This window comes from Pan paniscus, chromosome 12, assembly GCF_029289425.2.
Source record: "Pan paniscus chromosome 12, NHGRI_mPanPan1-v2.0_pri, whole genome shotgun sequence".
Taxonomy (NCBI): domain Eukaryota; kingdom Metazoa; phylum Chordata; class Mammalia; order Primates; family Hominidae; genus Pan; species Pan paniscus.
In genome coordinates this window covers 117,547,808-117,560,480 of record NC_073261.2, presented here as the reverse complement: position 1 = coordinate 117,560,480, position 12,673 = coordinate 117,547,808, and the positions used below count along the sequence as shown (strand labels likewise).

At 38.9% G+C, this 12,673-nt stretch overlaps 1 protein-coding gene across 8 annotated transcripts in view; it reads right to left on the bottom strand.

The window, feature by feature from the left end:
- Positions 1–12,673, bottom strand: part of MBOAT2 (membrane bound O-acyltransferase domain containing 2) — a 150,919-nt gene that overhangs the window by 103,838 nt on the left and 34,408 nt on the right. For 4 of the 8 annotated variants that reach the window (XM_034952575.3, XM_055108268.2, XM_055108267.2 and 1 more), the window contains exon 2: positions 1,710–1,855. The exons of the other annotated variants lie outside the window; for them this stretch is intronic. In XM_034952575.3, the coding sequence (XP_034808466.1) occupies positions 1,710–1,855 (146 nt within the window). The remainder of the gene's footprint in view (positions 1–1,709; positions 1,856–12,673) is intronic. 8 annotated transcript variants of the gene reach the window in all.

The window sequence follows — 12,673 nt, the reverse complement described above, 5'->3', positions numbered from 1 at the left end:
CTTCACAGCAAGAGAACACTTCCTCAGTAAAAGATTTCTAGGTAAAGAGATGCCTCCTCATCTTTGGCAGTACCTCCATGTTACACAACTGTAGGAGATACTGTTTATATTTTTATCTTCTGCTCTGTCTCCATAGACCACAGAGTGAATGGTGTCCCCTGGAGTTGGCCAATATGAACTACAAGCCCTTCCCAATGCATTATGAAAATATGCTACATAAATATATACTGAATATCAAAGTTATTTGTGGATGAAATGTATAGACTGGGATATACTTTAAAATACTCTACAAAAATAAGTTGGAGAAAGGATAAAACAAGAACGGTGGAATTTTAATAATTGTTGAAGCTGAGTGATGGGCATATGAGGGCTCACTATATTGTTCTTTGTACCTTTGTGTTTGAAAAGCGCCATAATCAAAAGTTTGAAAAATATACACTACTCCATGGCATGATTTATGAAAAGTTTAAATAGTATCACCTGAGAAACCTTAAAAAACTGTGATGATATAAATGTGATGTCAATGAAGCAAAAAAGACCAGACTTGGGTCTTATTTAAGAGGTCGTATTTAAATCTCAATACTAACCACTATCTACCAGGGCAGTGCCTAGCACAGGTAATATGGTAGAGACTGAATAAATTATCCCTAATTAATTTTTCATGAGTTTCTAGGAAACACTTGCAATTGCCACAGGCAAAAATTAGATTAAGAAATATCAGTGTATTCCAATCCTCCTAACTATCAAAAACAACATCCTAGAACAAACACAGAAGCGTCATCAAAGTCCCACAGATTCTACACCCCACAACAGAAACTACTAAGGCACAGACCAAGTGAGTGCATTTTCAACCTCTCAGGGAATTCTGATATCAAACAACAATCTGCAAAAGAGCAAGCCTAGAAGTCCTTCACTGTGAATGGCGAACACTACAGCAGATGAGCATGCAGCACAAGTGCTCACGTAAGAAAGCAAGCTCAGGAAGAGACCACAAAGAGACTGCCGCTGAGAGTTTCTGCTGTTTTGCCAAGACAATGTGCCCTTCTGATTTCTTCAGCATGCACAGCTACCATTTGTTTGTTACTTCCCGTAACAAACAGGAAGTACAGTATTTCTGTATTTAAGGCTCTCGGAGTATCCCTGAGGATTGAGAAAGAGACCTAATGAAAGAAAACACCAACATCCATTTGAAAAGTCAGAAATAAAAGCTTTCCATCATAAATAATTCTTCCCCAGGAAGAACAGACAAATGAACAAACAAAAAGCCTCTTTTTGCTAATGGCAGAATCTAAAAAATGGCAATAAAGTTCTATCAATAGTCTTTATCAGGCTCTTAAAAGCTACTTGCCCAGAGAAAAAACAGGCAAACAAAGAAAAACACATTTAAATGGCTTTTCTGTCAGTATAAAAGATCTGCAAAATAGGTGTAAAGAACTACTCATGACAGAATCAAATGCCTTTATATCCTTTTCATCTGTCTTTCCACAAATTATAAATAGTAAATTTTCCTCTAAGACTAAAGAGAGAGCGAGCCCATTTCCCATTCGTTATTTTTTGTTTCAAAAATAAAAATATGAAAGTTGGCCTGGAGAAAAAACTTTTTAAGTAAATATAAGAACAAAACCCTACATAATGTATCTTTCCACACACTCAATTCTCAAATACATCCAAATAGTCTTCATTTTAAAAGGATCAAAATAATTACTTACCATCCAAAGCAAAAAAGTGCAAGATAAAGGCCCAAAAGGGTAGCAACTACATGTCTTATAAAAGAGCTAGTTTTGCTTGAATGTAGATAAGTTCGAAACCAAATGGCTGCTAGCAAGGCAAAGAGTTGGCACACTACAAAGTTGACCTGTAAAGAAAAATTAAAATTTTGTATTAGCAACACAGACCTGAATTTTTCATATCATGTTACATTGAAATTCTCAGGACAAAAACACCAAGGTTACACAAAAATTGACCTTCCAAGTTAACAAAACAAAAACAAAAATTGAGGGAAATCCCAAGGATGAGCCTCAAGTTCCAAGTGATGGGCCAATGCCCACCAATACTGTCTCTGCTAGACCTGACAGGAGACAGGTGTGGCCACGTGGGGAGAGGTGTAGAAGGACACCTGGAAAAATCTGGTTGACACTGGTTTGCAGACACAGAAACAAAAAGCCCAGGGCACCTATCGGTTAAAGGGAAGAGAAACTTGTTTTAATGACTGAGGGAACCCTGTAACCCGCGAAAAAGAGGAGCACTAAATTTCTTCGCAAAAGCTCTGGGAGGGGTCAATGTCCCCAAGTTCCCTGAGACTATAAGGGCACCAGGGCCTGGAGGATCTGGTGGGATGCAGGACAGTCTATGGCAATAGGAGTAAAGGGGAATCTACTGCGGCCTAAACATCACCACTGTAGCTGAGCTCTGAGGCATCTCAAGGATTGGCTCCCAAGGGGAAGGAATGAATTAGATAAGGGACAAAGCAGCCTTCGAAAAGCTCAAGTCCACCAACCTCAATTTTTAAATTTCCTTATAGTTCACTAGGAACTAAACTGTTCTTGACTTATAGAAGTGAAATACACTCTGGTAAGACTGCTGCTGCTCTTTTCCCTCCAAATAAAAAGACTGAAAATAACAATCTCTCATGGTATGTAAAGATAGACTGGAGAAAAATCTCCATTTCCTTTTTTTCTTTTTTTTTTTTTTTTTAAGACAGGGTCTTGCTCTGTGGCCCAGGCTGGACTGCAGTGGTGAAATCACAGCTCACTGCAGCCTCTACCTCCCGGGCTCGGGCAATTCTCCCACCTCAGCCTTCCAAGTAGCTGGGACTACAGGCACACACCACCATGCCGAGCTAATTTGTGCATTTTTTTGTAAAGACAAAGTGTCACTATGTTGCTCAAGCTGGTCTTGAACTCCTGGGCTCAAACAATCTGCCTGCCTCTGCCTCCCAAAGTGCTGGGATAATAGGCATGAACCATCACACCTGGCCAAAATCTCCATTTCTCCCTTATGAAACATATTCTCATAGAATCTTAGGAATAATAGGCCTTGAAGTCTATAAATAAAGGAAAAAATCCACTGACATTAGGAACCTGCAAAAAAAATACATAACAAAACAATCAGTGTTTCAGGCACCTAAATTGTGAACAAATCACACTATCTACATGTAGCTATTTCCACAGACCCATAGAAATATCTCTGCCTAAAGACACAGACAAGTATGTTCTCTTTCTCGCATATCAAGGAGAAAAACAGTAGAACGTTGTTGTACACTGTCTAAGAAACAATTGTTCTTTAAAACAGACTCAATAAAAGCAAAATGTCTTTCCAAAAGGTTCTAATACTTCCTGCCTTCTAAAGGGTTCTAATGGCATTTTTTTTAATTAAGCAAAAAGTGAATAGAATGGAAAAATTTGTGTTCTTCATATTAACTACTCACATCTACATGGCTTCTTACAGTTTAAAACTTTGTTTCAAGTATCTCTTCTTTCTTTTTCAGATAGCTCCTAATTTAATTATTATAACAAAAATTTACTGAGCATCTACTATGGGCAAACATGGGAAATCTAAACATGCATGAGTCCCAGTCCTAGCTCAGGATGACTTTAGAACCTAATGGAAAACATAAACATATACAGAAGCAACGTCAACCCAACATCAGAGTCTTTTTAATGGTTATATAGAACATCCTTCAAGACACCACAAAAGAGCAAGCCTGAAGGGGTGCCTGCCACAAAGGATGTGAGGGGTAAGCAGGGCCGGCAGCATTTCCCAATCCCGCTGATCTCCACAACCATAGGAGGGGGCAGCTTCCCCTCCCCCATTCCATATCAGTCTGTTCATACATTACAAGACAAAGTATGATTCCTTCCAAGAAAGAGTATGTCAAGGACCACACACATACAGGATTTTACAGAATCTTTGAAATCATCTCTTTTCAACATTGTCATCGTTCAGATAAAGAAAATGAGATCAGGCCTCACACTGGACACTGAATCAAAATCTTTGGGGAGATAGGCCCAAAAATATGTATAAAAAATAAAATGGAAACACAGGTTCTTATGATCCTCAAGGTGTGAGAAGCACTCTGTTGGACAATAAGGGAAAGGGCACTGTAAGGAAGAAAACAACATGAAGGAAGCACTTGGACATGAAAGCGCAAACGCACCGCGTGGCCAGGGACCATGGAAGATGAGGCTGGAAGCGGGGTGGTTCAGAAGTGAGGGCTTTGTATGCCACACCACGGCGTTTGAGCCTATGGTGATGACAAAACCATGGAAGATTTTTAAAACAAGGAAGTGATGAGATTGACCCTCCACCTCTACATATCCAGAACTCTTGGATACCCATGAGAAACTATGAACCACTCAATAGAAAACTGGGCAAAAGGAATGAACAATTTACAAATATCAATGTCCAATAAAATCTGAAAAATATTCTCTCTCAACCATAAGTAACAAAGTGTGAAATAAACCATCAGTGAGGCACTATCTTCCGCCTCTCAGTGCTGCTGGGGACATGAGAAAGCTGGTGCTCTACACTGTTAATCTGACTGTAACTTGGGGCAGCTCTTTAAAGAAAATTGGACAATGGCCACCAAAACTTAAAACATAATATCCTTTACCAAGAAACTGAACATTTACAACTTTACCCCAGATAAAGTGCACAAAAGCACAAGAGGCTTAGGTACACATGAAGATCCACTACACACTGTCAGAGCACACATGCACAGGGCCATCCACAGGGGACTGTTACACAAATAGAGCATTTCACATCTACAGAGAAGCAGCATTTCCATTTCCCATCAGTAGGAAAAAAAAAAAAGCTAGATATTTCCCATCAGTAGGAAAAACAAACCTAGATTATCCAATTAATGTAACTGGGGTAACTGGTTTTCCTTTTGGTAAAAACCAAGTTACACTCCCGTTTCATAAGCCACGTTGTTAATATTAATCGTGTGCTTATGTGGCAGGTATGAGTACACACCCCTCAAATCTCCACCCGCAGGGGGCATAATTGACCAACAGCATCATCTGCAGCACACTTGATACCCATCACCAGGCTCATGCCAAGGCCATGCTGGGACCTCCTTAGAACTTCACTTCTCCACAGCCAGGCTCCCTGCCCAGATTCATGCCAAGGCCATACTCCCTACAGCCTGTGCCTCCCCCTGCCCAGCCTTCCTTCCTTCCCCCTCTCCTCCAGAGGGGACTGTCCTGCAGTCCGCAGCTCTCCCTTCTTCTGCCAGCTCCCCAGAGCACTGTCTCATAGACAACTTCCCCAGCTCATCACTTGCTCATCTAATTGCTCCTTGGCACCTGCTCCTCAGAGGACCCAAGCTGACACAACACTCTAAGCACCTTACATTTATAATCTATTTAATCTTCACAATAACCCTATGAGGAGAACTCTACTATTATCTCCATTTACCGAGACTGAAACAGTTTAACTAGTGTAACTCGTTACAAATCAGGTAGTCTAGATCTAGAATTTGAATTCCTGACCACTGCATTATACTGCCTACCACATTTAAAAACAAACCCCAAACAGAATAATGGTCCATAAACAATTGTGATGGTCTTTAGTACCAGTCACCTACATCTGATTCTCTTCTCCTTCTGGGTAGACAGAGGATGTATTTCCTAGTCCCTTGTGGGGACGAGTTTTGGTTGGTGAATTGTTAGCAGAAGTGATGTGTGTTGCTTCTAGGCCAGAACACTTAACTGCCAGAACAAGAATCTTCAGAGTTGTTCTATCTGCAATGTTCCAGAAATGCTGAGGTGCAAATTACCCTGCCAGTCCATGAGTGGGCAAGTAGCAAGAGGGACCTTTGGTGTTTTGAGCCTGTGAGATTTGGAGATAGTTTATTACTGCAGCATAACCTAGCTATGAAAACTAAAACTATATATATATATATCCTAGACAAGAATGTAAGAGATTATAATCTTATGTGATATAACAATAATTTAATATAAATTTTATATATTGAATGGATTTACTCATAAAAATTAAAAACTTCTACAAAACAACAACAACAAAAAAACTAAAAACATCCTAAGTAACAATGTAGAAGGAAAAAGAACCTATATACACACATGGGATACGTAACAAAGAGTTAGTATTCAAAAGGTAGAAAGAACTCCTAAAAGCCAGTAGGAGAAAGATAAACATCAGTTCAAAGATCAGGGCCGAGCGAGGTGGCTCCTACCTACAATCCCAACACTTTGGGAGGCCAAGACAGGAAAATCACTTGAATCCAGGAGTTTGAGCCTGGGCAACATGGTGAAACCCCATCTCTACAAAAAAATACAAAAATTAGCTGGGCATGGTGGTGCACACCAGTAGTCCCAGCTACTGGGGAGGTGAGGTGGAAGGATTGCTTGAGCCTTGGAGGTCAAGGGTGCAGTGAGCTGTGATCACGCCACTGCATTCCAGCCTAGGCGACAGAGTGAGAGCCTGTCTCAAAAAAAAAAAATTGAGGCGGGGGGGCAGGGGGAGGGAAAAAACTAACCCGAAAGTCACAAAAAGAAACTAATTTTTTTTTCTTTGAGACAATTTTGCTCTTGTTGCCCAGGCTAGAGTGCAGTGGCACGATCTCAGCTCACTGTAACCTCTGCCTCCTGGGTTCAAGTGATTCTCCTGCCTCAGCCTCCCAAGCAGCTGGGATTACAGGCATGCACTACCACGCCCGGCTAATTTTTGTATTTTTAGTAGAGATGGGGTTTCTCCATGTTGGTCAGGCGGTCTTGAACTTCTGACCTCAAGTGATCCACCCGCCTTGGCCTCCCAAAGTGCTGGGATTATAGGCATGAGCCACCACACCCAACCTGAAACTAAAAATTAAAATTAGATTTTTTAAAATGTGGTGAAAATAATTATATAAATCTGTATATTTTGATATGGAAGATTACCAAGAAATACTAGTAAGTGAAAGTTACGAGTTGTAGAAGAAAAATCCAAACTATGTATAGACATTCATTTATTAAATATGCATTTATTCTGTAATTATGAGACTACTATGCTTTTACTATGTGCTAGACATTAATATAGTGTCCATATAGTCCATTTATATATACCATACTTCACTAACTGTAGGTGCTCAGTAGATACCAGATGTGTGCCAGGCAGTGCAGCGCACTGTGCTTTACAAGAAGGGGTTCATGTAATAATCACAGCCACCTTGCACAACCAGGTACCCTTACTCCAGAGCCCATGCTATTCTACTTCCATATGCACAGGCCCAGAAACACTAGACACTAAACCATTAGATGCTGTCACCTCTAGGAAGGAGGTAATGGAGAACGACAGGGACTTGAAATATTCCAGTATTTCTAATACTACACGTACAATGAAGCCTCCTGTGCAAACCCCTCCTCTGGCCCTATTCCTTCCACCCCTCCCACAAAGAGTAACTACCAGCCTTAAGTTTGCTGCAGTATTCTCGTGCATATTTTTATACTTTTGCTACTTGTGTATTTTACATATTGTATTGCTTTGAATATTTTAAACTAAAAATGGTGTAAAACTGAACGTAGGCTTCTGCAATTTTTTTCACTTAATATTACATTGCTGACATTTATCTATGTTGATACACATGGCTCTACCTTATTTACTCATCTTGTGTATTATATTTCATTGTGTTAATACCCAGAGTAGAACCTCCAAGTCAAGCAACATCCACTTGACTAAGTATTGCTAAATTGCTCTCCTAATTATTTATCAGCAACGTGAGTTCCACTGCTCCATATTCTTGACAACACTTGGTACTGTCAGACTACTAATTTTTGCCAAGCTAATAAATATAAAACATTATTTCTCTATTTTTTAAATGTGTATTTCTCCTGATTACTAGCCAGGATGAACATTTTTCTTATGTCTATTGGACATTTAGTTTTCCCTTTATATCCTTTGCCCATTATTCTATCAGCTTGTCTTTTTCTCACTGACTTCTTTAAAAAGAATTCTTTATATATCTGAAACTGATCTTTTGCAAATAGCATCTCTCTCAGTCTACGGCTTAGTCTTGTATCTTTGTTTATGGTGTCTTTTCCAATAGTGATTTCCTTTACGGTCTGTGAGCTCTTTAGCTTTTTATTTTTGCAGTATACATACAACTGTATTACACGAACACATGGACACGCATCAATGTACTTCTTGGTTTAGTTTTTTTAAAAAACAGAAAATAGTTCAAGTGTAATTATATCATTGAGTAAGAGAAACCAGGAATTCTGAATTTTCCACTTACGGCATTAAAACATTTATCTATACCTATTTCCTACTTAAACCAAATACCTTAGCGCTCCCAGTGCTAACATTTTCCATTTCTGTGTAATAAATTTTATTACATTTCACGAATGTGAAATGCTAAGGTATCCTCAATGCTCATGTGAGATCAGTGTTATCTCTACTTTAAAAGGAAACAGCAAGTATGGCAGATGTGGGACCTCAACCTCTGTGATCTCCATCTTACACTTTTTTCCTTTTAGTTCCAAAGTTGAACCTGATCTTATCATTTTTAAATTTTTACTAAGGGTGCTTACACTTTAATTAACATGTGGTTAAAAAATACAAAAATGTTATCCACAAATTTACATTCTGTCTCCACAAAAGATTGTATATTTTCTCCAGCTTTATATGTATATTTTCTCCAGCTTTATATGCTTTAAATTTCCTCCCTCTTACTAGAACATGAGAAAGGAGTTTCTAGGGTATTTAAAATGCATATCAAGCCATACACTTATACGTAATTGAGCAATCTTCTGAAAAGATCTGCACTGTTCAATATGATAGCCACTAGCCACATGCCCATCAACTGCCACACGTGCCCAACAAAAGCTTGTTAATTATCTCCACATCAGAATTAAGCATTCTACACTAAGCCAAAAATTAACCTATAATAATTTTGGAGTAAAAAAACCTTAAATTTCAATATAGCGCAAAGTGATTACAATCTTCAACAAATCAATAAAAACAGCCCCAAAAAATCAATTGTTACATCCACATCTCTACTGATGGAATACAAAATATGTTCTAATTTTTAAAAATAATATTAACGGATTTTTGATAACATATTCTTAACCAGTCCCTCCCAAGGTGAACAGCCAGTCTTTGTGAGACCCTGCATTGATGGAAAGGGGAGTGAGGAGGCGTGAAGTATACAACCTGATGTGAAAGATCAAAGTGTATATCAAAGTTCAAAATGCTAACAAACTATACACTTATTGCTAAGCAATTTTCTGAACAGATCTGCATTGCTCAATGTAATAGTCACTGGCCCCATGTGGCTATGAGCACTTATATGTGGTTATTCCAAATTGAGGTGTGTTTTGACTGCCAAATACTCACCAGACTAAGAAGACATAGTATAGACAGACAGAACAACCTTCAGTTTCAAGCGCCCTGTGCTGGAATCTTATCTGTGGAAGTTTAGCTGTATAATAATCATGTGACAGCTAGTTAGAAACAGATTATTGGATTCTAGCTCCGTAACTTTTTATTCCCCAGTCTGAAATGAGACCTTGAATTATTTTTTTTGTTTTTGATTTCCCAGGCAAAACTTATATGCAGCTACGTTTGGAAAACAAGAGTCCTCATCAACCAACCTCGCAGCCACAAACCAACTTCAAAGTTAAGTAAAGATGATAGGGCCCAAAGGCAAAGGAAAGAACCATTTTTTACATCTTTATGAGATAAAACAAAGCCAAATAAGACATCATTACACATCCACCAGATTGCCAAAAGTTTAGTGTCACAATACCAAATGCAGACTACAATGTAGAGCAATGGGATTTCTCATATGTGGTCAACAAGTGCTTTAGAAAAAAATTCAGTATTTTCTTACAGGATTGAAAATAGTCCTACCCATGACAGAGCACTCCAATACCCATGTGTCTAACATGGGGACTAGGAGAGGCATGTACAAGAATGTTCAATATAATGTTGTTCATAATAGCCAAATGCCAAGGAAAAATAAAACCTTTAACAGCAAAATGGCTAAATATATTCTGGTTTATCTGTACAATGGGAAATCACACAGAACAACAAAGATGAAGAAACTATAATTTCTAGAAGAAACCATACATCTCAAGTCAATTCAGAGGAATATATACAACATATAAATGTACTTCACAAAAAGTTCCAAAAAGCAAGCAATAAACCATACTGTCTGGGAATGCCTACATAATTGACATGAAAATGACAATCACTGAAGTCACTGAAGTGTTTACCTATGAAGGGAGAGAACGGGTTATAATAGTGACAGACAACAAGGGACTTTTGTGGGCTGGTAATGTTTCTACTTTTTGCCCAGGGTGGTTACACAGATACTGACTTTTAGTTTTTTATTAAACCTTATGTATTATTAACAGTAACACTATGTACTGTAATAAATAGACACAAAAAATATGTAATGGCTCTAATGAAACAGAGGTTCACAAAACTGTCCAAAGCAGATACCCTGCTCAAAGAGCTTCACTCGAATAAATGGAAATGCAAAACATTCTTGGATGGGAAGACTCAGAATCATAAAGATGTTACTTTCTCCCTATGTTAATCATTAAATTTAAGTCCATACAATAAAAATGTCAATAGGATTTTTAAAAAAGAAAATTTGATTTTAAAACTAATATTGAAATATAAACATGTGAGATAGCCAGAAAATTTATGACCTTCCTTTCACAGACTAGAACACATTTTTTAGAACCTAGAATGATGAACAGATGAACAGACAGATCAGTGAAATATAACTAGAATTCCAGTGATAGATCCAAACACATAATGGGTATTCAGAATACGATAAAGATAATATCTGAAATATTTTGAGTATAACACAAACTTTGGAAACAATAAAAAAATTAGATACAACTTCATCACATAAATATAAAAAATTCCTTCATGGGCAAAACACCATAAACAAAGTCAAAGGACAAACAACAAACTTAAAAGCTATAGTACGCAGTTCCAAGATGGCTGAATAGGAACAGCTCCAGTCTACAGCTCCCAGCATGAGTGACGCAGAAGACGGGTGATTTCTGCATTTCCAACTGAGCTCTGAAGAGAGTAGTGGTTCTTCCAGCACAGAGTTTGAGATCTGAGAACAGACAGACTGCCTCCTCAAGTGGGTCCCTGACCCCCGAGAAGCCTAACTGGGAGGCACCCCCCAGTAGGGGCAGACTGACACCTCACATGGCTGGGTATCCCTCTGAGACAAAGCTTCCAGAGGACCGATCAGGCAGCAACATTTGCTGTTCAGCAATATTTGCTGTTCTGCAGCCTCTGCTGCTGATACCCAGGAAAACAGGGTCTGGAGTGGACCTCCAGCAAACTCCAACAGACCTGCAGCTGAGGGTCCTGACTGTTAGAAGGAAAACTAACAAACAGAAAGGACATCCACACCAAAACCCCATCTGTATGTCACCATCATCAAAGACCAAAGGTAGATAAAACCACAAAGATGGGGAAAAAACAGAGCAGAAAAGCTGAAAATTCTCAAAATCAGAGCGTCTCTCCCCCTCCAAAGGAATGCAGCTCCTCGCCAGCAACGGAACAAAGCTGGATGGAGAATGACTTTGACGAGTTGAGAGAAGAAGGCTTCAGACAATCAAACTTCTCTGAGCTAAAGGAGGAAGTTCGAACCCATCACAAAGAAGCTAAAAACCTTGAAAAAAGATTAGACGAATGGCTAACTAGAATAACCAGTGTAGAGAAGTCCTTAAATGACCTGATGTAGCTGAAAACCATGGCATAAGAACTACGTGATGAATGCACAAGCTTCAGTAGCCAATTCGAACAACTGGAAGAAAGGGTATCAGTGATTGAAGATCAAATGAATGAAATGAAGCGAGAAGAGAAGTTTAGAGAAAAAAGAGTAAAAAGAAACGAAAAAAGCCTCCAAGAAATATGGACTATGTGAAAAGACAAAATCTACGTCTGATTGGTGTACCTAAAAGTGACGGGGAGAATGGAACCAAGTGGAAAAACACTCTGCAGGATATTACCCAGAAGAATTTCCCCAACCTAGAAAGGCAGGCCAACATTCAAATTCAGGAAATACTGAGAATGCCACTCCTCGAGAAGTGCAACTCCAAGACACATAATTGTCAGATTCACCTAAGTTGAAATTAAGGAAAAAATGTTAAGGGCAGCCAGAGAGAAAGGTCGGGTTACCCACAAAGGGAAGCCCATCAGACTAACAGCGGATCTCTCGGCAGAAACTCTACAAGCCAGAAGAGAATGGGGGCCAATATTCAACATCCTTAAAGAAAAGAATTTTCAACCCAGAATTTCATATCCAGCCAAACTAAGCTTCATAAGTGAAGGAGAAATAAAATACTTTACAGACAAGCAAATGCTGAGAGATTTTGTCACTACCAGGCCTGCCCTAAAAGAGCTCCTGAAGGAAGCACTAAACATGGAAAGGAAGAACCGGTACCAGCCACTGCAAAAACATGCCAAATTGTAAAGACCATCGATGCTAGGAAGAAACTGTATTAACAAATGAGCAAAATAACCAGCTAACATCATAATGACAGGATCAAATTCACACATAACAATATTAACTTTAAATGTAAATGGGCTAAATGCTCCAATTAAAAGACACAGACTGGCAAATTGGACAGAGTCAAGACCCACCAGTGTGCTGTATTCAGGAGACCCATCTCATGTGCAGAGACACACGTAGGCTCAA